We start from the raw sequence: 27464 nt of genomic DNA on the forward strand, positions 1-27464 counted from the left end.
CTTCCCTGCCTTTCCTCTCCCCTCCCACCTTCCGCCTTCCTCCTTCCAAAGACTCCTCTGACCCCCACAGCCGTCCTCTGAGCTGCTGACCTCCTGGGTCCCTGGGTCCCACCCCACTCCCTTCCCTGGACCGCCGTTTCCCAGGCAAATGGCCAGGTTACAGCGTTCAGAACTGTTCAGAACCGGTTCGAATGTGCACCTGGTCCCGGTGCTGGATCCCCCAAGCTCTGGTGACCCTCTCCTCGCCCGTCCCCTCCCACCATGTGTGTTCGCTGGCTCATGCTGTGTGTCCCTTGATGGTCCCCAGCTAGATGTGAGTCCCCATGGGGCAGGAACCAGCTTGAAGGACTAATCTAAGCCACAGCTCCTCTAGGACCCCCACCCAGATGCTCCCCACACCCGCTCCCTGCCAGGGCTCCCTGAGTCCACACTCCATACTCGGCCGGCCTCCTGAGGCTCTTTCTCCTTCATGTCTAGGAGGTTCTCATCAGCCAGATGGGGTGCTCTCCAGGGGCAGGTGCATTTGCCGCCCCCTGACCTACCCACCCTCCACCCCTACCCCAGTTGCCCAGTACATGCCTTTTCCCCTCCCAGACCCATTCTTCAGGGCTTCCCTCTCCTCTCAATGCTGACACCTGCCTTGAACTTGGGGCCCATGTTCCAAGTTCAAGTTCTGCAAGCTGCTTTATGTGGATGTTATGTTGTCGTTAAAAGACAAGGAGCCTTCGAGGGAAGGCCCGTGGATTGTGTTCCATCAGCATGGCGTGTGGCTGAGCCCCACCAGTCCCCTGCTCCTCAACCCTCAACAAGGAGCCTACACACTTTCCTACTCCACAGGCCCCGAGCTCGCACTGTATTCCCTCATTCACAGGTTCTAGAGCACCCAGATGGCGTAACCAGCAGGACTTGGAGATCAATCTGGTCCAGCCCAGTCTTCTGCAAAATGGCAAAATGGAGCTCCAGAGACAGAAAGTGCCTACCCCTGACCACACAGCACCCCTGGCAGAGCCGGGGATGGAGCCAACTCTGAGGAGAACCGTGGCCTGTCTGGGGCACAGATAGCCTCTAAGGATTCAGGCATCTGCTGGCTTCCAGGCTCAACTCAAAGACAGGGACTGGAAGGAAGGTCCTCCTCAGCAACCAGTGTGCCCTGGTACTTCCAGGGCATTGCACAGGGGGAAGCGGCCATGATGTGAAGAGGCCGTGCTGGAGGAACACAGCTTTCTTTTCCATCCATGCCTCATGCAACACTGAACACAGCTGCGGTCTGGCTTCCACCCACCCTCAGCCTATCGCCCCCAGCCCCAGGCTCATCTCACCCTTTGCAACACCTATGCCTTTGCTCCTGCTGTGCCCCCTCCCCCCACCCTCCTGCCAGGCATGCCTGTGTCCCTACCTCTGTGTGCCCCCAAGCCTTCCCCGACAGCCCCACCCCCAGCGCCGTGGGCCCTCCCCTGTACGCAGTGTGGCTCTGTAGGCATCTGGGTTCACATCTCACCCCTCCCATGCCCTGCTCCCCAGGATCGCTCATCCAGGTCACCCTATTCAGGGAGAATGGGGACAGTCCTGGGAGACCCTAGGCCAGAGGAGAGGCTGCAGTGGTGACTAGACCACACAGGATCTGATGTAGCGAACAGGGCGTGATGGTGGGGATGAAGCTGCCCACAGAAGGAGAGAAGGTATGAGAAGGCGTTCAGAGCTAGACCCATGCGTGGTGCACAGTGTGAGGTGGGGGCAGGGCAGGGAGCAGATGGAGGGCCTCAGCCCTTCAAGCTCTAGGCCTGTTCAGCGCCTGTCTGACTGAAGGGATTTGGACCACAGACACACATGCTAACTATCCCCGGCTGTGGGACGGTTCACTGGAAGCAGAGGTGGGGAGACCTGGGAGGGGCTGTGGTCCTCCCTCCTGCCCAGCCCCTGCTCAGGGGAGGGCAGAGGGGATTGTCCTGGGGCAGACACGCCAGTGGTGCTGGTGCAGTGGGTGCAGCAAGAGCCCATGCTGGCCACTGGAGACCAGTGGACCCCTGGCCATGTGGGCTACTGGGCAGTGGTGGCCTCACTGGCAGGGTGACCTTTTCATGGGGGTGGGGAGGACAGGACCTTGTTAGTGTTCCTACCCTGTCAAACTGAGCAGGCCATGGGGCCCCGAGGGCGGGCTTGTTTATCCAGCTCCTGTAGGTCTCCAGCTCAGGAACGGGAGGACACTGGGTCTTAATGAGCCCCAGCCTCCCTGGGCACTGGCCTTGCCTGGCCCACCCTGGTCACACCAGGGCCTCTGGATGTGGCTCTCCAGGATCCCCGTCCCCCCGCACTTGGGCCCCTATCCCCATCTGGCTCGCCTGGTCACCCAGAGGGTAAAACTTCTGACAATAGGTTTCCCTACCACCCTCCCCCCCGCCCCCCCCCGCCCCGCCCATGCCAGCTGTGAGCATCCCTACTTCTTCCCTTCCTCTCCACTGGGGGAGGGGGAATTCTTGGGCCCCCAAGTCGTCCAGAGTCCCACCCTCCTAACCTTCCCCACTGGGGTTTGCAGAGCTGCCCGAGAAGCCCACCTCATGCTGCATTGGAGAGCGCCGCATCTCACAATCCTGCCCTCTTCCCTCACCTCAACACAGCACACAAACTTGGTCATTTTTCCAACAAAACGCCTACCGAAGACCCAGGAGCAGCCTCTTTGGGGGGAGAAGGGAACGGGGTGGGGCCTGGGAGCCCGGCTTGCAGACTCACCTTCTCGCTGTTGCTGGGGGATCATTGGAGGCGGCTGAGGGAAGGCCTGGCTTATCTGACCATAGGCAGCAGGGTAGGCGGCTGCTGGAGGGCCAAAGAGAAGAGGCAAGAGAGCAAGACACGACGACAGCGAGACGACAGCGAGACGACAGGGACACGCAGAGACAGGGTGGGAGGCAAGAAGGAAGAGACATTTCAGTGTTGAGCAGTAAAAGCAGACCAGTCAAAAGTGCACTTTAGTGCAGCCACGTAAGATAAAGCTGGCGCTCAGGAGTAAAGGAGAAGCGCGCAGTGAAGATGAGAAGTGTGTGTGTGCACAGGTGTGTGCGTGTTTGTGTCTGTATGTACACAGGTGTGTGTGCGTGTTCGTGTGTGTGCGTGCTGCCCGGCCCAGGGGTGGGAGTGAGAGAAGCATGACTGACAGCTTGCCTTGGGCTTTCTATAGTGGCTGGTCCCCTTCCCATTCAGTGACCCCAGGCCATCTACCCCTCCTTTTTCTACCTCTGGCTGCCTATCCTCCCTGCTTGGTCAGCCTTGCTCACACCAACTCCCACTACCTGGCGGCAGGGAGAGGGGCACGGAAGGTTGAACTGCTTCCTCTCCAGGGCCTCTCCTTTTCTCAAACCCAGGCATCTAAGCTTCCAGGACTGGCAATTGTGGACTGTGGACTGCAGTGGGCGGCACCCCAGCCCCCACCCTCCCCACCCCATGTTGCTGTGTGACTTGGTGCTGGATAAACTAGACACTTGGCAGCCCCATGAGAAGGAAATCTGGCCTCAAAGATGATAACTGCAAGGTCAACACTTCAGCCTGGCTCACCTGGCCTGAAGTTCTGACCACCCACCTCTCCAAGGGCACCGTGGGAGACTGCCGGAATGCTAGGGGCCTGCGAGAGGGTGGCAGCCTGAAGCAGGGGCCTCTGGGAGTATAGCCCTCCCTCCTTTCACCTCAGCTCCCCACCCCCCTCCCTCTCTCCACCTCTCCCTCCCTTACAGTGCCCGGCCCAGGCTTAGGTGGGGATGAGCAGGGCTGGGGGAGCAGTGGGCACGCGCGGGTACTAACGACCTGCATATTGCTGCACTCCCGCGTAGGCCTGCTGCAGGGGGTCCGCGGCCGTGGGACTCTGCGCTGCAGGGGAGCCAAGGGGCAGAGGTCAGTGATGCCCCCCCCAAGCCAGCCCCTCCCCCACCACGCCCATGGAGATGGCACTGTGGCTGCATTGCCCTTCCCAAGCACTGTGGTGTCTGCCCTGGGGCAGGTCATCTGAGTGCCTGCCTTGCTGGGGTTCCCCCTTCTCCAGTCCAGGGCCCTTAGTAGGACGGAGGTTGCCTCCCTGGCTGGGGGATGCAGCCTGCAGCTGGCCTGGGGTGGGGGGAGGCAGATGCTTTATGCAGAAGGCTGGGAAGGGCTGGGAAGAAGATGCCAGAAGCTTGGCCATGAGGGGCTTGGCCAGTGGGGACACATGAGGGACCTGGCCCAGGAGAAGGGCTGTGGAAAGTGGGCGAGAGGCTGTCAGGAGGCTGGTCTCATCCTCACTGTCCTTAGCAGAAGTCGGGGGCAGAACCCAGCTGGTGAAAGAAAGGCACAGCGGGGCCTCACCCTGCCACTCTGTCCTCCTGGGCCACCCATGGCTGCTCAGGCAGAGGGACCCTCTCCTGTAGTCTAGGGAGTTGGCACAAAGCACGAGGCTTCCATTCCCAGGCCGTGGCTAAGACACAGTGGGCAGGACTGGCCACACAGATGAGGCCTGCCTGTGGGCTGGGAGAGGAGTGGTGCCCACAGACACTGAGGAACCAGCAGGCCAAGGACCTTCCTCCAGCCTGAATTTGTGACTCTTGGATGTCTACTGCCCGGTGCGAGAAGAGGGCCCTCACGCTGACACTTGGGCAAGAACTGAGGGCAGCCGGGCTGCGGAAGGCTTGGTCCACTTCTGTTGCCTCTGCTGGGTCTTAGAGGCTGTGGGCCGAAGCCTAGTGCAAGGCCAACAGTGGGCACTGCCTTTGGTGGTGATGGCTAGTGGGAGTAGGCTGGCCTCAGAGGCCTAGAGAGGTGGGTGGGGACAGATCTAGCCGCAGAATGTTCAGAGAAAACTGGGTAACACAGGGAGGCAGAAAGAAAACCATCGGGACTTACCTGCCTGGTGACCTTGGTCGCCAAGCTAACTGGCAGTGCCAGACTTAGGGGCCTTGTAGACCAGGAAGAATTCCCCACTTCCTTCCTGAGCTCCTGTTTCTGAGCTTCAGTAACATCCCACTCCAACAATAGCACCTGGACCTCAGGGCAGCCAGGGAAATCACGGGGCAGAGATGCTTAAAGACTGCGGGCTGCAGCAGGGGAGCTGGGCCAGGGCTGCTCAGAGGGGTGGCTGAAGTCAGATCCTAGCCCTGTCCCTCTCTTCCCCCCACTCGTGGGGCCTGGAGCCAGGACCTGCCAGTGCTGAGGTGGTAGTGGTGGTGCTTGGGGATGTCCTCTCCTCCCTGTTGCTCCCTCTCCCTGACTCTGCCTCAGTTCTCTGGAGGGAAACCCACCTCAGCTCTTGGTCTCCCCAGCCCCTCAACCACATCCTGCCTTTATGCAAATTAAAGAAAGAGTTGTCTCTATCTCTGGCACACAGTGTGGTGCCCTGTGTAACATAAAAACTGCACAACTCACATGACAGCCGCGACACCCCCCCCCCCCCCCGCCCCGACACACACACACATATACACACTCACACATGCACAGCGCCAGGATCATAGCAAGTGCTCAGCAAATACTGTGACATAGGAAAGAAGGAATCATCCTTAACATTTATAGAGACACCCTGAAGGGGTGTTATGTGGCAGTAAAGTGGCAGTAAAGGCCACACTATGTGCTTTCAACATGATCTCGATGAGGAGAGGGGAGAGCGGGGAGGCTACCTGGGGCTAGGAAGTGGAGGAAGGCATTTCTGAGACCCTCTCTACTTCTCTGCTTAATGACCTCATTAGTAACTGCCAAAGAGTGAACATTTTGAAGGATCTCGCTCATTACAGCGGCTCCAAACTCCGCATTTAAAGATGGTAAATTAATTTTTTTAATGTACTACTTTTCTCCTTTCCTTCCCTCTACCCCTCCCTCCTGCTCCGGCAGGGAATTGTTTATGGGATATGGCAGATTGTTACAAATGGGGGAGAGAAACAGTTCCAAAGTCCACGAGGGAAATAGCTCACAGATGCTGGTGGGGGTGGGGAAAGAACAGGTTTGTCAAAATCCAGAGCTCCAGATGGGCTTGTGGGCACGGAGGCGGGGGAATGAAACCACCCAGATGTGCGGGGACTGTATCTCCCAGCCCATGAGCCTGAGGCAGGCGGAGCCCAGGAACCTGAGATTGGTGGCCCACTCCCACCTCCAGCTGCCCAGCCCTTGCCCTGCCTCCCTTGCCAGCCTGGACTCTTCATCCTGAAACAACTCCAGACCCAGGGCCCTGCCGCTTCTCTCTCTAGGCTTCTCCGACCTCCTCTCTGTGCACTGAGAGGTGAGTTGAGGGGCAAACACTAAGACAAGACAAGCACAATTCCAAGTTCAAAGTCAGCACATTCTCCTCTGGTTTTCTCTAGCACAGGGACCTTGCCCTCTGCCGCTGCTGGAACTTTCATATTCTCTGGAGGTCTGGGCCTCACCCCTGAAATCATTAGCAGACACTGAAATCACAACCTCCGGGTTTCTGTGGTTTTACAAAGCCACACAGTGGATTCTGCCAACCAGAGTGGGCAGCGTTACTCTGCCGCCCACGGCTGACCCACCTCAAGCTGACCTCCTCTGCCCTGGTTGGGCCAACCTCACCATCCCTGGCCCACCAGGCAGGCCCCTCCTCCCGCTGGGCCTCCAGGACAGCCACTCCCTAGGATGTGCCCCTGGTTTGTCCGTCCTCTCCTCTCCAATTCCTACCCATTGTCAACGTCCGTCTGAGCCTCCTGTAAGGCAGCTCTGCTGGGCTTCTTCAGCCTATAGAACCCTCCCTTCCTTTGAAACCTTTAGCGCCTCACAATGGAAACATTCACTCTTGATCAACCTCCATTCTGCTTATTCTTTCAACATTCTGTCGACGTATATTGTGTTCCTGACTGGACTTTGACCTCCCAGGGGAGAGGCCCCCATCCTGCCCGCCTTCTGGGGGTCCCCTTCCATCCAGCACAGACTGGGCACTTACTTGTACTCATGGGGACTCTGCAACTTTGTCATCTGCCCTCTAGGAAGGAGGACAGCACTCCCCACATCTCTGAGACATTGTCCCTTGCTAGTCTACCGTAGGGCTTCGGGCTCAGCTCTTCTGCTCTATCCATCCTCAAGGCCAGAGATGGGAGCTGCTTAAGTCAACTGGACAGTCCCACCATGAAAGAGCTGCTAAGTTTGAGAGGAACAGAGTTAATCAGGCCCTGGCCTCCCGGATCTTGTGTGTCAGAATTAATCAAAGCAGGACCAGGGAGCTGTCCAAGGTCCTGACCCTCTGTGCGATGTGCTGATAGGGGTTGTGTGTACTCCAGTATGTACCGGCCAGAATGTCAATCTGTGTATTTTCCCCTTCCTTCCCCAAAGAGCCTTTTCCTACTTAACACTAAGTATACTTATTATTTTAGCTTCTGTCCCATGACTTCTTATAGGTCAAATTCACTCTCAATTAATTTGCAGTTACTAGCCTCTGGTTGTACAATTACTACATCGCTTCTCTTTTCTCCCTGCAGGAGCCTCAGGAATGCATTCTTTCTCACCTACCAGACAGACACCTCCCCAAGGATAGGAACTTGATTTCTCCCACCAGAGGTCCTCTGATCTCCCTGATCACATTTGGGGTTCCACCAAGGAATGGATGGAGGGCAGGAGCCACACATTCCCGGTTGTAACAGCAAGGGCAGCGGCAGAATGGATGAGGGGTGTGCTGCGCGGGTAAGGAAGGGCTGCCAGATGTGCTTACCTGGGTAGGGGTGGATGCCATTGGCAAACACAGCTTCTGCAGCAGGTTGCCCATTGGCCTGTGGGGGGAGGCCAGTGAAGCCGTTCACCCCAATGGGGGACGGGATGCTAGGCACGGCTGGTGCGGTGATGCCCGGAGGGGTGCTGCCACCTGGTTTCAGAGATGGGGAAGGGTGGAGGAGGAGGGGAGGCAAGAAGAACAAAGGTGAGAAAAGGCCAACCCATGGAGCTCCACCTCCTGGCTCCAAGGGCCTGGGTGTACACTTGGAATTCACACACCGACTCAATCACATCTTGGATCACCTCCATGCATGGAGTAGTTCCACTCACCCCATCTGTATCCACCCTTCAAGGCAGAGTCCAGATCCCACCTACCCATGAAGACTTCCCTGACCACTGACTACTCAACCTTGGAACTACAGCACATAGACTATTCTCAATGCCTTTGAATTTGACCACACTTGGTCTTCCCTTAGTCCTTTCCAGTGGTTCTTGCTCACCCCAGCTAAGTCAGGATGGGCTAGTCCCTGTTTAGCCATCAACAGGCCTCTAAGTCGCTGGCTCTGCTCTCTTGCCTGGATCACGGAGGGGCTGATCTGCCTCCCCAGGAAGAAGTTTTGCTACGTGGGTGGAGGAGGTCTTAATTCTGGAGCTCCCCTGCAATGAGGGAGAGAGGACTTTGCAGAGTCCAGACTCAGCCCTATTCATACACAGTAGACACCTTGGCCGCCTCCTGTTGAGATTATGGTTATGCTCACAGTGGTGAGAGTAAAGTTAGGGTCAGATGACAATACACTGTGCCCTCTCTACGGCAGGTGGGTGGAACCCAAGGAGTGGCTGGCTTGGTGATTGTACTAAGGCCTCAAAGCTGGAAAGGGCCTTTCCCTTCATGTAGAAAGCAGGATCTCTCTGTGGACTAGGACATGAGGCTGGCCTGGGTCCAGGAGTATCCCTAAACTGGGGATCAGAGCTATGAGGTAGTACTCAAGTTGGGCCTAGAGACAGCACAGTCTTTTATGGACTTTATCTGGGAAAGGAATCGCTTGGGGGTGTAAGGAAGGCTGTTGCTATGAGCTGGGTGTGGAGAGCGAGGAAGCTTGGTGAATGAAAGCCCAGGCTGTTGGGCCAGCCCTTGGGACTAGACAAGCTTTTCTCAACGTTCACACTATTGACATTTGTGGTCAGACATTTCCTTGTCATGGGGGCTGTCTTGTGCATTGTTGGATGTTTAGCAGCAACCCTGGCTTCTACCTAATACATCAGAGTTCATTCCCCTCCCCAAGTTGTAACAACCATTAGGGTCTCACGACATTGCCAGATATCCTTGGGGTGGGGAGAGAGTAGGCATGAAATTATTGCCCCAGTTGAGAATCACTGAACTGGTTTCTATCCAGGATCCAATTAAAAACAGACTTTGTGAGCAGGTCTGTTTCCCACCCCCCTGTCCTTTAGTAACTCTGTGGTTCTCTCTTGCGTGTTGTGTAGTTCTCTTGGAAAAAGCCAGTGAGTCTATGCTGGGTTAAAGGGACATTTAAAAGTCAGCTCCTTCTATACTTGGGCGAGGGACCAAAAAAGGCCACAGAAGGGGCAGGGCTCTTCTCCCCTCAGACCTCAAGGGGAGATGGGTTCATGTCAATTTCTTTCCAAAACAACATGAGTGAAATTCCCACCCCCCTGAAACCATAACAGGACTTTATGGGGCCCACATCCCACCTTCCCTTGGTTCCCCTGAGATTAGAACATTTTGAGACAAACTGCTGGTAGATGAGGCCTGCATGGGGACAGATGCCATGTGCTGTTTGCCACAAGGTGGTCCAAAGTAGCCGAAATTGGCCAAACAAAAGGTCTGGACCTGGGTTTAGCTGTGTCCTGTGTTGGTACCTGCTGGCTCACCTGAGGTTGGGGTCATGGGTGCGGCTGCCAAGCCGTTCATGTTGAGGGCCGCCATCTGCTGCATCTGGGCGGCAGCGAAGGCAGCCATGGGGTTCAGGTAGCCGCCCTGCGCGACTGATGCCATTAGTGCCGCTTGCTGCTGCATCAGCTGGGGCAGAAGGAGTGGAAAAAATATCATGCGCTTCCAGGGGGGGCAACCCTCCCACCAGGGGGCTCAGCTCCTGGACACCAGCCTCCTAGGCCCTGAACCCCAGGGAGCTCAGACACAGCTCCCCACCCCCCAGAGAACCCCGATTCTCCCCCATTGCTGCCCTAGCTCTCAAAGGCTATTAGAAACCACCCCCAAAGAGCTAACTATTCCAAAGTCTTATGGGGCCCACATCCCGCCTTCCCTTGATTCCTCTGAGATTAGAACATTTTTGAGACAAACTGCCAGTGGATGAGGCCTGCGTGGGCACCAATGCCATGGGAGTGGATGGCACCAGTGGGGGTTGTGGCTACAAATCTGGGAGGCAGCTTAGGGGGAGAAGCTGGCCAAGAAGGACCCAAGGTGGAAGGAAGTTGGCGAGCCAGGGGCCGGGGGGGAGAAAAGGGGGACTGCAGCAGAAGCATTGGTGTGATGGGCTCTGAGGAGCCACACAGGACCCCTGCCAGGAGCAACCAGAGGCCCAGCACACCCTTCCATGAATGGGGGCAGGGGTGGGTGGTGACACCCAAACACCTCAACCTCTCTCCCCACTTCCATTGGTGCTTCCTAGAGCTTGACTAGCAGGGGAGCGTTCAGGATAACCCACCTTGCTGCCCTGCTTCTTAAGAACCAGGGCAGCAAACCACCACTCCTGGCATACTAGGCCAGAAACACAGGGCTCCCCTGGCAAAGAGAGGTGTCGCTGCTCTGGGGTTCTGAGCAGAGTTAGCCGAGAACCCCTGCCCATACACCCCCACCCCGGTCTGCGCCCTCACTTACTGCCTGTGCGTAGGCGCCGTAGGCCCCGAACGGGATGGCCATGGGGTTGAACATGCCCATCTGGCCAGCCATCTGCTGCATTCGCCGCATCGTGCGCTCCTTGTCAGTGTCGGCGAACTTGACCACCAGACTGGACGAGGCTCCCTGTAGCCGGGACTGCGCGTGAGGCCCACCTGCCCTAGCTGCCTCCGCTCCCAGCTGTCCAGCTGTCCGTGCCCCTGACCTAGGCCCTCCCTCTCCTCTGGGAGGCGCTTCTGGGGGCTGCAGGGTGGACGGCACCGGCGCTCGCCCAGGGGTCTGGGGTCTTAACTGGATTGCGGGCCAGTTCCTTACATGTCTGGCCTCAGTGTCCCTGTCTGAGATATGGGATAGTGGTAATGCCTTCCTGTCTCATGCGGAGGCAGTGAGCAGCGCGGCCAGGGTTTTGCATGGTAGGGACCGTGCAAGGGTGGGCAGGGCCCTGCGGGCGCTCTGGGATGGGCAGGGGTGTCACCTGGCCGCTGCCCGCGTCCCAGCCCCACCCAGGGGTGGCCGAACTCACCGGCATGGTCTGGCTGCCATGCAGCGCGTTGATGGCGGCTTGCGCCTCGGCGTGGGAAGAGTACTTCACAAAGGCGCACCCTGGGGGGACAGGCGGGGCTGAGCCAGGGCCCAGGGCCCAGGGCCCAGAGGGAGGCCAGGGTGAGGGCGGAGAGGCGGTAGGAGAGAGAAAGACTGAGAGGAAAGGGGAGCCACCGAGAAGCACAGACAGAGAAAGACCTCGTTCCACCGCCCCGTCCCTTCCAAGCAGCCCTCGCTGGCCGGCCGACCCTGGCCAGCTCCGGCTCTGAACGCGGCCGCAGCGCGCGCGGGGCGGATCCCGCCGCGCCCATGCCCCCGCCCGCCCGCCCGCCCGGCTCACCCTTGCTGTTGCCGTCGGGCCCGCGCAGGATGGTGCACTCTTCGATGTTGCCGAAGGCCTCGAAGAGGCGGCGCACGTCGTCCTCAGACTGCTGCTTGTTGAGCATGCCCACAAAGAGTTTTCTATCTTCTGGAACAAAATTAGGAGATGCTTACCGGGGCCGGGGGGCCGGGCGACGCGGGGGAGAGCCGGGGGTAGGGGTGGGGGTGGGGGAACCCGGCACGGCGGGAGGAGAAGGGTTTCCGGGGAGGGAGAAGCTGGGCAAAGCGAGGCGGGGCTCAGACCCCAGGGGCAGGAGGGTAGCAGGGAGAGGGCGTGGTTGGGGGTGGGGCTTAGCTAGTGGGGCAGGGACGACGGGGGTAGGGGCTAGAGGTAGAGGGAGGGCCAAGCCAGCGGAAAAGGTTGGGTGAAGGGGGAGCTGGATTGCAGCGACTCTGCCCCCTCCTGTCGCACAACGAGGGAGCAAGGCCATGGGCCTGGCCACTCACCTAGGCACAGGGGTCATTCATGCAGTCCTGAGGTCCCTTCTTCCCTCGTCTCAGACACACTCTCTTCCTCATCTACCTTCACTCACAGCTGCCAAAATTAACTCACAACAAGCAAGTCTGCCACAGGGCCTTTGCATATGCTGGTCCCTCTGCCTGGGGTGCCCTCCACATCACAAGGCTGATTCCTTCTCTTCTTCTAGGTCTCAGTTTAACTATTGCTTCCTCAGCAAGGCCCCTCCTTCCACCTCTCCTTTATTCTCTGTCTCAGCCCCTTACTCTCATGGCCTGATTTTTGAAAGATAATTATTTCATGCTTTGCCTGTGTGGTTGGTTTCTGTCTAGCTCCCTGCTAGTGTCCCCCCCCCCCCCCCCCCGCCCCCCCGCCATGTTCCCTGGGGAAGAGACTGGGCCTCTCCTGGAGCAGCAGCACCTGGCACATAGTAGGCCCTGGGGATAGAGTCCTGGAATGAGTGAATGCTCTATGCCATTCCATGGGACACGTCTCCTTTCTATCTCACATGTTTTCACCTCCTTGGTTCAGGCCTTCCTATTTGTTCATGCTGCAAAATTCAGCCCTGGGCACATTTGGAGAGCCTGAAGACTGGGTTCCCCCAATAGCTTCCCCACACTTGTGTTGAGTACCAAGTGGTTTGTTGACACAATTCAGCTCTGTGTTTAGGCTGACAGATCGCCACGACTTCAAAAAGATTTCCCACCCTGCATGTTCTTATTTCAACATGACGTTACACCTCCCACTGAGGGGTCTTAACTGGACTGTTGGCCGGCCAGCGAGGGCTGCGTGGAAGGGACGGGGTGGTGGAACGAGGTCTTTCTCTGTCTCTGCTTCTCAGTGGCTCCCCTTTCAAGGCTGGGGTCCATGTCCCCTTCCCTTGAATCTGGGTGGGGCTTGTGACTACTCTAACCCACCATGAACAGCAGAAGTGATGCCCGCTGACTTCCAAGGCTACGTCATAAAAGGGATCAGTTTCCACTCAGATCTCTCTTTGGGGGACGCTTGCCCTGTAGCAGCCAGACACCACGCTGTGACGAACACCCCAGGGGCCCACACGGTGGGTGCACACAGAAAGGAACCGAGGCCCCAGCTGACAGCCAACACCAACCACCAGACTTTGAAGTGAATGAGTCCCCAGATGACTCCTGGCCCAGCCTTTGAGTTTTCCAGCAGAGGCCCAGACATCCTAGAGCAGAGACAGGCCTTCCATGCTGTGCCCCGTCTGAGTTCCTGACCCACAGAATCCGAGAGCATAATAAACGGTTGTATCCTACCCCTCACTCTGGGCTACATTGTTATGCAGCCTCAGTAGCTGGAACAGGGGCCCTGTGGCGGCAGCACTCAGCAGGCACTCACTAGATGTCTGCAGACGGTTGAGTGACTGGCACACAAGGGCACAGGCAGCTAAGGCAACAGAAATGTATCCCCTACCCCCAAAGCTGCAATGGGTCATGTGTTTATGGTTTTCTTGGAAGGCGGGGGCACTCTGGGACCATGTCCCTCTGTATCCAGGGCAGTGGGTACCTCCTGCCCTAGAGAGCCCCCTCACTCACAGCCAGGGGAGTTCACATAGAGCTGAGGGCTGCCCTGGTGTCTCGAGCGAAGCAGGAAACCTCCGGGCCCCAGATCTCCTTCACAAGCCACCCCAGACTCCTCCTCTTCAGGAAGCCCTAACTGCTGCCCTGCTGGTCCGCCTCACCCAGAGCACCCAGCACTGGGCATGTCATCATGATGAGGTGGCCCTGGGTTCCAACTCCTTCCACACCCTGCAGGCATCAGTTCTTGTTACTAGTTCTGGGTTAGGGCGCACTAGCCTGGACCTCCACCACGGGAGGGCTTTAGCCAAAGCTGGGGGCCTGGAGGCCCCACCCTGCCCACTGCCCCAGCCTGCCGACTCAACCAGGCTTCTGGGCCTTGGCAGGGCTGGGCATGCCCCTGTCTTATCTCCAGGGCTCCCCAACTCCAACTCTGGGCTTGGGGGGAAAGACTGGGAAACCAAGAGAAAGGGAAAGAGACAGTAAAAAGGGGTGAGGCTGAGGAGGGATGGCAGGAGATGGGGGTTAGGAGCAGAGAGGGAGGGAAGATGGTGAAGATGGACAGATAAAAGGAATCAGAAATAGACAGAGAGCAGAGAGGAGAGACCTGCAGGAGGAGAGGGCGGGGCAGAGGAGAGGAGGTGGGAGGCTCATGTCTAACTCCCAGAAGCGCAGCACTTGACCTGAGGTGAGCTGGGAGCTTTTAAAGCCTCTCTTGGAGTAACTGAAACTCCTTTCCAGGCCCAGGCAGTGCACGCCATCCCATTGCTAATGCCTTCTAAAGGTTCCCCATTAACAGGATTTTCAGAAAGACAAAGAAGTGAAAACTACCCCCTGCTAATACCAGGCCCTCCTGCTTAGAAATTCCCTGGGAAGGAAAAAGGTAGTGAAGAGAAGGCCCTCCTAGCCTGTGCCTGATTTAAATGTGGGACCACACCTCCCTGCCTTCTCTCCTGGTGTCTGAATATATTCCTTTATTATCATTATGACAGCTTTCTGATTGCATTAAAATTCATCCACACGTGCCTTTCTATCAGCCACTTCCCTTTTCCCAGGGTTTGATTTTTTGTTTGTTTGTTTTTTTGCTCTTTCCTTCTCCCCTCCCGTGAAATCTCCCTTCACTGCGCAGTTAGCAGTTCTAGGCCTGAGTCCTTCCTTCTTGAAATCTTTCCAACATGAAGGGGGCCAGGCTGTCCTCTTCCTGGCTGGCTGGGTTTCCCCAGGGAAGCTGCAACCTCCTGACCTTCCGGAAGGCTGTGGAAACCAAAGGACCCTGGCTGCAGACTCCCTTCCTCCAGGGGTGCTTAAGTGACCCCAGCCAATGCAAACGCTGGTTTGTTTCTAGGACCTGAAAATGAGTTCATGTTGTGCCCTCTGCAATTTCCAATGGGCTTCTGTCACTAGGTGAGTGAATATAAGCCTTGTCTTTCAGACCAGTGGCTGGACGGACTCTGAGTCCGAGGGCAGACCTTCACCTTCTGGCCCAGGCCCTGGCTTGGACCCCAGCAACCCCTCATCCCAGCTGTCAGCTGCTCCCACCTTGGCCTTTAGGTCAATAAAGCTGGAATAACGAGGCCTCCTCATGGGTGGGTGCACCAGGAGGTGCTGCAGGAGAGCCTGGCCAGCAGCAATGACTGTGGTGACAATCATCACTTGGGGCTCTCTATCTAGGAGGAGGAGGAAATGGAGGCCCCTTGTTTGCCCTGCCCTGCCTTGAGGAGACAGAGGTCACAGAGGGGAGAGGTCAGAGGGTCCACACTGGGGCTAGCACTTGAAGTAACAGGTCGTCGGACCAGCTGAGATGGACAACTTCTCCAAACCCTCCCACCCCCTGTGCCCTCCTCTCCCTCTGGGCACGTTCCCAAGGGGCTGTCCCCAAGCTGTGCCTTCAGATGACCAATGGCGCCATTTGGCTGGTGTCTCAGATCTGATACCAAACTAGTGAGAACCTCAGAGAATGGCTCAGTTTCCTCAGCCAGTTCCTTCCTCCTCCCACACGACACAGACCCCCACCTTCTGGGACAGGCTGAGTAGTCTCTGACAGCAGCCCACCTGCCTGAGAGATCAGGGTCCCGGGGTCATGGTGAGGCTGTGGTGTTCTCACCCTCCTCCGTGAGCCCTCAGCCTGAGCCCATTGCTGGGTATGAGGGGTGTCACTGCTCCTCTGAGCTGTCCAGGTAGGTGCCGCTGGAACCAGGCCATGCAGGCCACCTCGAAGGGAGGTGAGGCCAGGAGAGAGCTCAGAGCCAGGCTGGAGGTGGGTTGAAGATGCCCCTGGGTGGGAGGTCGCTGAGACCGCGTGGGATCCAGACACATGGTAAGCAAGTGGAGGCAGGGTTACAGCTCTGTATCGTCCTCTCAGCAGAGCCCAGCTGAGGGCAGGGGGCTGTGTTATGCTCACTTGCTGACCCTTGGGGCAGAGCCCAGTGGCTGGCACAGCAAAGTACTGGCTGTCATTCAACAAAGGCTTTTGCAGTCATTCAACAACTATTTGCTGAGCGCCTTCTCTGTGCCAGACACTGTTCCGAGCATTGCTTCTAGGACAGCGAACAAGAGAGGTGAGTCTGCTCACCGGAGCTGACATCCAGACAGGGAGACAGACCATCCATCAGAAACAGGTTCCCAAACAAGACAGAGGCCAGCAGGGCTGCACACAGTGGCTCCCAGAACTGGTGCCCTCCCCAGGGGGAGCAAGGCACAGAAGGCAGAGATGGGCAGGAACCCATGAAACACCAAGGACCCCACTTTTTAAAATGAGGAAGTTGGGGCAGAAAGGAAGCTCCAGGGTACAAATCAGGGATTCAAACTAAACCCAGTCTCTTAGGGTCTCTTGACTTCCTGATCCTATAACCCCTTGCTGCTGCCTTCCTGCTCCTTGAAAATGTGAGTGCCGGTGTCTGCATGGCTAAAGGAACACCTGGGTTTCGGGGAGCAGGTGTGTGATGCCCCAGAAGGGCTGGGCAACTGCTCTGCCTGAACCAGGAGAGGGCAACTCGGCTCCCTGTGCCCAGATGTCCTGCCGCCACTTTTGGGAGTGTGCATAGTCTATACAACGCCTCCCCCCCCCCCCCCCCCCCCCCCCCCGCCGCCACACACACACACACTAAAGAGCTATGGATGGGGGAAACCAATCAAATAACAGATGAGAAAACTACCCAGCTCTGCCAGGTGAAGGTGTTTGTGGCCACCTCAGGAGGGACTAGACCAGAGTACCTGCCACCCCTCCTGGGTCTACCCTCTGGTCACACTTTCAGCAGCTATTGGGTGCTTGCTGTGTGCCTGGGACTTGGCTGAACAGAGTCTGAGATGATTCTCAGGAGCCCTTCTTGATTTCCAATTTTTTGTGTGTGTGTGGGGTGGGGTTAGTTACTCTTTCTTTTTAAAAAAATATATATTTTTATTGATTTCAGAGAGGAAGGGAGAGGGAGAGATAGAAACATCAAGAGAAGAATCACTGATCGGCTGCCTCCTGCACGCTCCCTACTGGGGATTGAGCCTGCCACCTGGGAATGTGCCCTTGACCAGAATCGAACCTGGGACCCCTTCAGTTCTCAGGCCATTGCTCTATCCACTGAGCCAAACCAGCCAGGGCATGAGGGGCGGGGGTTACTCTTTCAATGGGTGTGTATGAGGTGGGGGTGCATGGTTCTCAGATCCCTGGAGAATCCAGTCTCTGGCTCAGGATCTGCCATGCAGCCCCCCACTCCCTTCCCATGAGGGGGAACAGCAGGCCTGGCTGTCACATGCAATAGCTATGGACCACAGGCAGAAGGGGCCTGTGGGGGAGGGGAATGGGAACACCCGGAAGGCTTCCAAGAGGAGGTGGGCTGGAGTCATGCTGCCCAGGGGCAGGTGCGGGGACTCCAGGCCACAGCAGAATTAGAACAGTTTGAAAGGTGGAACACCCTCTTTGGCGGCTCTTTCCACCTGCTCCCCAGTGGCCACTGCCTGTGGCCGAGCTCTCCAGAGGGGGTCCTGCAGAAGGCCGCCTTTGCTTTTCCATGCCTGCTCCCTCTCCCACCAACACACCCCCATCCCCATCCTCTGGCCTCCAGGCTCCTGTATTTTCTCAGAACCTCAACTGAACTCTGAGCTTGTTTCCCAGCCTATAGCGAGCAGTGGGTGCCACCTCCACCTCCGGCTCCAGGAAGCCATGGGCACTCTGACAAGATGGGATTTCTCCCTCTGAGGAGCCAGTCCTGCTCCTCACTCAGGCAGGCAGTCGGGGAGGAACAGGGCTCGCTGGAGCGGTTTGCATTTTAAAAGGAAACAGAGCCCAGGAAACAGAGAAGCAGGCACCCAGGGCAGGTTTAGGACAGGCCCTAGGAGGGAAGTTTCAGGGTGGTGCCCTGCCTCCACGCATGGCCGGTGGCATCTCGCTGGCTGCACGGGGCCCCTGAGGGAGGAGGAGGGGGCGGGTCGCAGCAGCACCACTTGACTTGCCAAATGCCAGCGCCCTGGCACTAATGCTCAAATTCCAGTTTAATTTCCAAAATTTGATTCGCTCATTACCATCGGCATTAAACAATATTTCCTGCTTAAGGACAGCCGGCTGCTGGGGCACTGGACGAGCTCAGATGGTTAATGCCTTTTATTGCCGCAATAGACTTTTACTGTTCTCTCCCCTCCAGCTGCTGGGGAGGGTTTGCGGGGGACCCGAGCAAGGGAGAACCGAAGGCTGGGGACCAGGATGGGGAATGAATGGCTTTGAGGGCTGTGGCTTCTCTCCTGCTCATGAGCTATTGGCCCCTGGGGTGAGCAGACAAAGCCAAAGGCAGAGCCCAGAGCCCCCTGCACCCCTGCTCCCCAGCTGTGGGCAGAGCCTGGAGCCCTGAGCACTGTCCCTGACAGGACCCTCGGGCATCCCTTTGAGGACTTCCCAGGGCACCTCCTGGATCCAGAGGCCATGTGCTCTCCCTGGAGATGACCTCGGTGTCCCAGGGCCCACAGGCAGTGGGTCAGACCAGGGGGACGCCTGTTCCTTCTCTCTGACTTCTCGGTGGATCACAGAGAACCTTCCATAGAAGGGGATGAGAGGAAACTGGCTCCTCAGGAGGGCTGGTGGGGCAGGGGTTGGCTGTGCCACCTTAGTGAGTCATGGACCTCCTCTCTGAACCTCCGTTTCTTTGTCTGTAAAAGGGGAGATAATCGCACACCCCTCTCAGGGCTGCTGGGGGGTTCAGTGAGTGGAGATGTGTGAGGTTCCTGCCCTTACTGTGCTGGTTACAGATACTCCTACTGTCACCCTGGGGCGCTAGCTGGTAGATGGGGAGGCCTGCCCACACCTACCCCCCAGGGTATGGAGGGGACACCCAGGGAATAAAAGAATGCCTTTCCCAGGCCAGCCTAAGAAACCAGGCTTCCCTTTGCAACCTTGACCAAATGGAGGACCACCGAGAAGCTCCCAGTCTCCTCCAGGAGGTGTACCTGGATTCATCTAGAACAGAAGTCATTTCCCCTGAAGATGCTGAGCCCCACTGAGGGCCATTTCCACAAATTCTCCTGACCCATCCTCATCAAACACCCATGGCACCTGAGGGACCAGTGGGGACCACACTGATCATCTGAATCTGTGCATTTTCCATGCTCCCGCCCTCCCCCCTAGTCCGGAGGCCTCCTCTGCCTCCTCCGAGCCCTGCCTCACTCCCAGGTGGGCGCACAGTCTCAGACCCGCCTCTGGAGCTGGGGCGCAGTGGACAGGTCCTGGTTCCTTTTGTGCCTGGGAACCGGACAACGGCTCGTCCTCCGGTTGGAGTGAGCAGTTTCCGGCCATGCCATCCACGCCAGGGTGAGGGGCCTGGATTCAGATCCCTCTGCAGCCCTGGGACCAGGTCAGCTCCCCTCCGGAGAGCATGGGACCTCGGAGGGTTCTCAGCGTGAAGCAAACCAGTAAAGTAGAGGAGTGATTCCCCCACTTTGTCCCCACAGCACACACTGTCTCAGAGGCAGCAAGGGCGCAGCTGGGCGGGAGCAGCCTCCGGAGGGAGGATGAAAGCCTTCCTGCCCGGGAAGAAGGCTGAAGGAGACATCAAACCAGATCAAAGGCTGCTGGGGATGGGGAGGCATGTGCAGCTGAGATGGGGCTCCCTCTCCACAGGGATGCAAATGAGGACCCTCTGCTGCTCTCGCCCCCAGGGGAGGCAGTGCCAGGCCTTGATCTGTGGGGCTCCCTCCAGACAGTCTCTGTTTGAAGTTGGGCCTGGGAGGAGGCAGGAGACTGGAGAACACATCTAGTCCCTGGTAAAACTAGATGCGCTTCCCCCACTCGCATTCTTTCAGCCAGCTCTGCCTTCCAATGCTTCAGGCTGGACCCAGGCCATGAGAGTCACCTCCTCGCTGTCTCCTGACACCCACCCAAGCCCCTGCTCTCTGCTCCCCACCTAGCAGCCAGGATGGTCAGTTAAATCCAAGGCAGATCTTATCCACTTTCTGCTCAACCCCACAGTGGTTCCCATCTCATTGAGAATGAGCCCAAGTCTTCTAATGACTAGTAAGGGGCTACACAGGAACCCCACACATTTTTTTTTTCTCCCCTGGTCCCTCCCTCCCTCCACTCCAGACATATAGGTCTCTCTGCTATCTCAGGAATACTCCATGCACATCCCTGCCCCAGGACATTTGCACTTGCCGTTCCTCCTCTTGTCTCAGAGATCATGTCTTAGACATCTGCAGGAATCCTCAGAAAGTAGGGAATGAGTGTCCACTGGAGATGAGTGGCCATCAGCCCCAGTGTGGGCAGAGAGCCTGGAGTGATGAGCTCTGTGGGGGTGGGGGTGGGGTGAGAGGGGCCTAAAGGCTTGGGCTGGGCCCTGAAGAATTAAGGGCAGGGCTTGCCAAGTGGAAAAGCAGGAACAGGAATCCCAGGTTAGAGAGCAGCATGTGCAAAAGCAGGAGTGTGACAGGGCATGTGGTGTGAGGGACACACACACACACACACACACACCTTTCCTCTTTCCTGTCCTCCTACCCACCATATTCTAAACTCTTCCCCCGAGGCCCAAGGCCCAAGCCTGGACCCTCCCCTCTGACCATGGAAGCCTGGCCTGGGACTCAGACCTGGTCCAGGCTTCCCACCTGGCCCACTCTCACTGCCCACCATTCTTCCCTTGGTTCAGCCTGGCTCCTTAATTCACAGACCAGCCCACCCTGCCTCAGTGTCACCCCAGTCCCTTCATAACAACAGCTGGTAGGACTCAACTCCCACATCATAAAACCTCTGCTGCCCCCAGACAGCCCTGGACAGACCGCCTCCCTCCCTGAGGCCGGGTGATGCTGCTGCCCATGGCCGCAGCTCTAAGTGGCTTGCTCCAGGAGCAATAATAAAAATCATAGCAGCAATAATAAAAATCACCAAGGCTCTCATTTATGAAACTTACTAGGACCCAGACACTGAGGTAAGCACTTTACAGATATAGCAGTTATTTTATTATTTTCACTGTATAGATGAAGAAACCCAGGCACAGGAAGTTAAATACCTTTCCCAAGAATGCACACCTGGCCATTGGCAAAGCCAGGATTCACACCCAGGTGGTCTGCACCAGGTGGTTTGCACCCAGGTGGTCTGGACTCAGGAGTCTGCACCCAGGTGGTCTAGATCAGGTGGTCTGCACAGAGCTGAGCTCTCAGGTTACCCTCCTTCCTGGTGGAAGGTGGAGCTACCTGGAGGCCTCTCTCTCTTCTCCCTCCACCTCTCCAGCTCAGCATGGACTACTGGCAAAGGCCTGGTCCCCCACTGTTCTGCAAGGGCAAGGTTTGGGTTCAGAGCTCAGAAGGGGGAATGGCTGGGACACCCAGGGCCCCTATGGACCCCTGATTGCCCAGGGAGCCCCGATGTACCTCACAGACCTTCTCCAGTTTCACTCACCCCTCTGCCCAGAGCCTGGCTGTCTTGAGGTCCCCTGGGCGACCAACTAAGTCATATTCTTTCTTGCTGAGTCCCCAGGCCTTCCCTCCCCAGGGTCTAGGCTGCAAGACCCTCTCTCCTCACTACTCAGGAAGTCAGATATGCTGGCAGAATCCACTCTAAGCGCTGTCCAGGCCTCTGCAGCCCCCTCTAGCTGCCCAGGGCATGGGGGTGGCTCTGAGCCCTTGGGGGCCTACAGCATGTTTGGGGAGACAGGACTGGAACTGTCACCACCTTGGGGGCCATGAATGGCCCCTGTATCCTCATCTCTTGCACTCTGCAGGCTTGGGGGCCCTGAGCTGGGCAAGAACTGAACCCTGGATGCTCAATTCAGTGAGGGGTCTGGAGGCCACATCCACACCCCTTGCTGCCTCCCTCTCTGGCCCTCTGACCTTCTGACCCTTGACCCTCATGCTGATGAGTCTGCACCAGGGCTCCCAGTCGGAGCAGGGGACACGGCTGTGGCTCTAGTAGAAGTCACCTTTGCTGGGCAGTGGTGCTCAGCCGACTCTCCAGGTAACTGATTATATGTGTGATCTGCTACATTATCCTTGCAGGGTGCAGGGCACACGGCAGCTGGCCTGGAGTTCTCGGGGACTTCTCAGCAGCCAAACGCTGTTGTCTAATGGGGCTTCCGCTGGCTTCTGGCGCACACTCCAGCATTTCGCCCATCACAGGATAATTTATAGCATAATGGAGCCTTTTCTCCTTTATATTATGTGTGAGCATAAATTATGGCCAGTTTGTCCTCGGCTCTCAAGGAGACAAAGTAGGGCTTTCTTTATTCCAGCAACAGGAGGAGGTTTCTGCAGGGTGGTCCACGGGGGTGGGGGCAGCAAGAGGAGGACAGACCATGGAATGCCGTCAGCACATCTTGTCGACAGTGCAGACAATCTAGTCAAGGCCACAGGTACAGGGATGCCTGCCCCCTGCCTTTCCACCTGGCAAGCCCGGCCCTTAATTCTTCAGGGCTCAGCTCAAGCACGTAGCGCAGCTGGTCTCTATTAACCGCGGATGGGGACTTGGTGGCTGAGCGGCAGAGCTGCAGAGTTGTGGCTGGAAGGATACGCTACCTGCAGGCGACCCAGCCACAGACCAACCTCTAAACCTAGTCACAGGCTGACCCTCATCTTGGCTGGAGACCCTCCCAGCTATGGTCCAACTTCCCATGGCCTCATGGAGAGAGAGGTGGTCATGGGTCAGAATCAGAACACAGTGCCGGAGAGTCAGGCAGACCTCCTGCCCCTCTGACCTGTGGCCCATATTTAGCATTGAGACCAGTGGGGACGGGCACACCAGCTTCTAACAGCCTGAGCCCATCTTCCCTGGAAGTGCAAGCTCCCGGGTCAGCACTGCTCTCGGGTCAGCAGGAGTCACCCTGGACCCAGAGGCTGCAGCTACCAAGCCATCCTCCACCCTGGACACCATGATGAGGACTTCTGGGGACTCCGGGGGGCGGGGGGGGGGGGGCGCGTGTCTTCAGAGGTCACCTGGCCCAGCCTCTTACAGTATGACCCAAGGTGGGGATGACACTTTCTGACACCCTGGCTGAAGGCTCACGCCTCCATGCCAGGCCAGGAGGCAGCCCAGAAGGAAGAGGCCTCCTGTGCCCCCCTGGAGAGCCCAACCCTGCCCAGCGCCCAAGTCCTGCCCTGGAAGACAACAGGTCGCTCCTTTCTGGGGACTCCAGAGGTCTTGGAGCTTGTACGAGGGCGGTTCTCGGTCCTGGCCGCTATGAAAATCACCCAAGGGCTTCCAAAAATACAGATGCTTGGGCCAGCCCCTGACATCCCGACTGGTCTAGATCCCAGGCACCAGTGTTTTGATTTTTGATTATTTTGAAAGCTATTCAGGTGTTAGCAACACACAGCCAGGGCTGGAACAGCCGGGATGGGTCTTTGCAAGACTGCCCTGCTATCTCTTCGTAGACACCAGCTCCCCCGCCTTCAGCCTGCCCACAGGAGCTCAGGCCTCTGGACGGCAGGATTCTCACCCACCTTCTCTGTCCTGATACCTGAGCCTGGACAGCCATCTACCCACCACAGGCTCACTCTAGACAGACATTGTCCTACTTGGAGAGGAACATGGAAGGAACCACTAGGTCAGCACAAGGCTCGCCGCTCTAATGGCACTGCAGGCCTCCTCGTCTCCCTTCTCTCTCCCAGGCCTCCCTCCCCTCCATCCATCAGCCAGCCCTTCTCTGAGAGGACGGCCCCTGGCTCCTCTTTCATTAGCCCTGCAGTTTCCTTCCTATCCATCCTTGTTGCAGCCACCCCAGGCCTCCTAGAGTCACTGGTGCCCCACCTGTCCCCATGGAACGCAAATGGCCCATGCTTAAGTACACACTGTGTTAACTCATGACTGATAGGGACTACAGATAGACACAGAGATAGATGGATGGCAGACATGATTAATAGATGGCAGATATCCAGATTAAAAGTTGCATGATAGATAGATACACAGATGAGAGAAAAATGATTGCAGAAAGCAGATAGATTTATGATCAATGGCACATAAATAGCAATAGGTGAGTGTGGATGGATGAATGGATGGCCAAGATGTTTCTGAGGACTTCAGAAACCTGAAGTCTAAACGCAAAAAGTCAGGAAACTAGCCATGGCCTCCCACACCTGTTGAGAGGCCCTGCTCAATACCTATCTTACACCAACTTCTCTTTTAACTCAGGTCCCTGAACCTCCGCATGGCTGATGGGTTTGTGGTTGATGTAGGTGACAGTGGGACTGGTTTGTGTAGACATGAAGCTTTTCTTTGATGTTTCCCTGAGCCTGGAGGCAGATCGGGGACGCCTTCTTAGCTCCCACTGTACCTATGAGGACCTGCCTTCCTGGGGGAAGGCCTGCCTGTCTCCCTGACAGGTCCATACTCTTCAATGGCCAGGGCCATGCCCTCCAACCCCACAGAGCAGGCTGGTTCTGGGAGTGGGACAGTCTGGACTGGCCCCTGCAGTTAGATGGCAGGTGTCAGCCCATATGGGATACACAGATTCATGCACTCCCTCCCTCTGTTGGGGTCCATGCCCTCAGAGAAGACAGTGCCAGCTGACTCATCCTGAGCACTCGCCACGGGCCAAGCGCTGCTCGGCAGACTTTAATGAGGTGGGTACCACTCTCACTCCCATTTTACAGATGAAGAAACTGAGGCACAGAGAGGTTTGGCAACTTGCTGGAGGTCCCAGAGCTCATCAACTGCAGGGCCAGGACTTGAACCCAGGTGGCCTGGCTTCTGAGTTCTCATCACCAGGTAGAAGGTACCCCCTGCGCTGCTCCTCAGACCAGATGGTCGCAAGGCTCTTGTGAGCTCGAGAGAGCACACGGCTCTGGGAGCTGAGAGGGCTGCACAGTCTGCAAGAGGCTATTATTTCTGATGACGAATGAGATGGTGAGGGGAGTGTCAGTTTCCCTGAGAGAACAAACTGTTTCGCAGGGTGGCAGCATATTAACTTTGGTGTGTGGCTGGCATCGCTAACGACCAGAGAGCCTGCTCTTGTCATTCCAAGGGCCCTGAGACCTTCAGGTTGGCCACGTTTGCTTACCATGAGGTTTAGTTAGCAGAGTGGCAGAAAGGGGGAAATTCTATGATTCCGGAACTTTCCTGCCAGCTCTGGACCCCTTCCATCATGCTCCGGTCAGTCATGCAGTTGGTCAACAAACTATGTGCAAGGTACAGGATTGAAAGATGAAAGAGTAGACCTGGTCCCTGAGCAAAAGTGCTTCTGGACTGCGGCTGCGAGGCCCAGCTGTGGAGGGCAGAGCGGGCTGGGGGCCGCCAGCGGGGCGCAGTGTGGAGTGTGACGAGTGTGCCCAGGCTGGGGCCTCATGACAGCGGAGGCCACAGGCACTGAGGTCCGGCTGCCCTGCCTCCTTTTCTGGGAAGAGTTGGGCAGAAAAGAGTGGGGATAAGGAAGGAAACGTGGGGTGGGAGGCAGAGGAGAAAATGCAAAGAATTTTACTCAGTACAGTTGTGCCTGTTCACAAGAAGTTACAGAATCTCGGTTTGAAAAGCAAGACACACCCTCCCACCAGTAGGCCCTGGAGAGGGCGGATGGAGGTGACAAGCACAGAGCCCATTCTGCCTGGGGCAGGCTTGTCTGGGAGCGCAGGGGCGGGCACGGAGGCCCCAATGGCTGGCTGTTGCATGCCCACCAAGCCTCCTTGCTCTGGGCAGCCAGACTCTTCCACAGGGGATAGTGCTGGCTGCCCTTTGGATGTCCTGACAGTCAGTTCTGTGCCAGCTGGGCAGAAGTGACCCATGCAGGCCACCTACTTAGCACATTCCCTGAAACGAAGGAAAGGTGCCTGGTTATTAGTGGTGCCTAATGATATTTGCACAGATTAACTGAGTTTAATGCAATCATGAATGCCACAATCCCGAGGAAATAATGAAGAAATCCATTACCAAGTCATAAAGTAACTAAGTCAATGCACTCACAATCTGATCCTGTATTAGTAATAATTTCATCTCCTGCTGCAAGGAGATTTTACAGTGTGCACCGTTTCCAGACACTTCTATAAATTTCACTTTGTTTGAGAAAATTAATTAACAAAATAAAAAAATATACTGTTGTTGTTTGATACAATAAATTAGTCATTAGTCTAAACTGGCAGGCTGTAATAAAACTTCTTAAGATGGATGTGCTGGGATTTCTAACTTCTCTTCAAGTGGCCTGGAATCCTCTCATTGGCGAAACCCAGGGGCTGCCTGGTGGCCGTGGCTCAGGTGCACAGTCAGGGCCAGGGGTAACCCGTGAAGAACGGTGGGCCCAGCCACACCCCTCCCTGGAAGCCCTCTCTGACTGCTCCAGCCCGAACCAATACCCCACCCAAGGGACAGCCCCTGACTCTGGCCCCACCTTCGGTCCAGCATTATTTTCCTGAGGGAGTCTCTCTCCAGTCAGACTGAGCAAGGTCAGGCTTCTGGGGCTGGGAAGTCCAATGGTGAATGGAAGAACCCCTCCCCCCACCACGGGCCGTATCAGGATCACCCTCCAGCCTTTGCCCGTGGACCCACGGGGCCTCTTTTGAGCAGGGTAGGAAACACACCCAACTGAAAACAGACTCTGCCAGAGCTCTGCCTGGGACCAGAAATCAATTAGGTGATATCAACAGCCAGGGGGAGAGAAGAGGGGAGCAGGGAAATCAAAGACCAGAGAGGGGGTGGAGTGGCTGGGGGAGCAGAAGGCGGGACAATGGAGAAGCAACTGGAAGGGAGGAATAGTTATGAACCTTTCTTTCTCTCACTCTCTCTGAGTCTTTCTGCCCATCATGCTCACAGAGCAGGACACCTGTGAGGTGTGATGTGTGGGTGAGGGCACCGGGAGCTCCCCAGCCCCCCACTGCCTGCCAAGGGTCTTGCATCCCGCCCTCACAGCTTCATCTCTTTGGGGTAAGCATTGCTGTCTTCAGAATCCTCTTTGCAAAGTCCCTCCATCCCCTTGGTGAGCCTCTAACACTTCAGCACAGCCGCCTTTATCAGATTGCGTTCCTCTTGCATGCAGGGGCCTCAGAGCATGTGACAAGGGTGGGGGACTATTTCTCTCAACGGACATGAGCTGTCCCCTCCTCATTCTGTCCAAGACACACCATCCTTCTTAGGTCTATTTTCTAAAAAGGTAATATTTACCAACAGTGAATGTAAACATCTTAAGTGTATAATTCAGTGCAAACACCCATGTACCTCAGGCCCCTATCAAGGTATCAAGTATTGCCACCTTCCCAGAAGGTCCCTCACAACCCTTCCCGGGCAGCATTCCAACCTCCTCAAAGGCGCCCAGTGCTCTGCCTTTGCTCACACAGTTTGTTTTTGCCTGTTCTAGAATGTCAAACAGAATGTCTTCATTTCCGTTTGGCTTCCTTCCTTCGGCATCATGTCTGGAAGACTCATCCATGTTGCCTGGGCCACCCAAGCGCCCTCTGGCCCATCGATGCATCTGCTGCCTGCTCCAGGTGCTCAGCGGGGCTGCTGGGTGTAGGCAGAGGCACTGCCACCCACATCCATGGCTCTAATGCTACCGGCCCTCCTCCTGAAGGAGCTGGGCAGGGCGTGTGGCCTGTACTGGGACCAGGGGACCTGCTTGCCTCAGCCCCA

At 56.8% G+C, this 27464-nt stretch overlaps 1 protein-coding gene across 49 annotated transcripts in view; it reads right to left on the reverse strand.

The window, feature by feature from the left end:
- Positions 1–27464, reverse strand: part of CELF4 (CUGBP Elav-like family member 4) — a 274994-nt gene that overhangs the window by 14017 nt on the left and 233513 nt on the right. For 14 of the 49 annotated variants that reach the window (XM_070421062.1, XM_070421039.1, XM_070421069.1 and 11 more), the window contains exons 4-10: positions 11421–11549; positions 11061–11140; positions 10520–10663; positions 9553–9700; positions 7661–7810; positions 3790–3855; positions 2728–2811 (exon numbers count right to left, since the gene is read on the reverse strand). In XM_070421062.1, the coding sequence (XP_070277163.1) occupies positions 2728–2811; positions 3790–3855; positions 7661–7810; positions 9553–9700; positions 10520–10663; positions 11061–11140; positions 11421–11549 (801 nt within the window). The remainder of the gene's footprint in view (positions 1–2727; positions 2812–3789; positions 3856–7660; positions 7811–9552; positions 9701–10519; positions 10664–11060; positions 11141–11420; positions 11550–27464) is intronic. The other 35 variants (XM_070421063.1, XM_070421050.1, XM_070421031.1 and 32 more) reach the window with 5 other exon arrangements.

This window comes from Myotis yumanensis, unplaced genomic scaffold (assembly GCF_028538775.1).
Source record: "Myotis yumanensis isolate MYYU_CA2020_CCGP unplaced genomic scaffold, mMyoYum1.0.hap1 SCAF_7, whole genome shotgun sequence".
NCBI classification, from domain to species: domain Eukaryota; kingdom Metazoa; phylum Chordata; class Mammalia; order Chiroptera; family Vespertilionidae; genus Myotis; species Myotis yumanensis.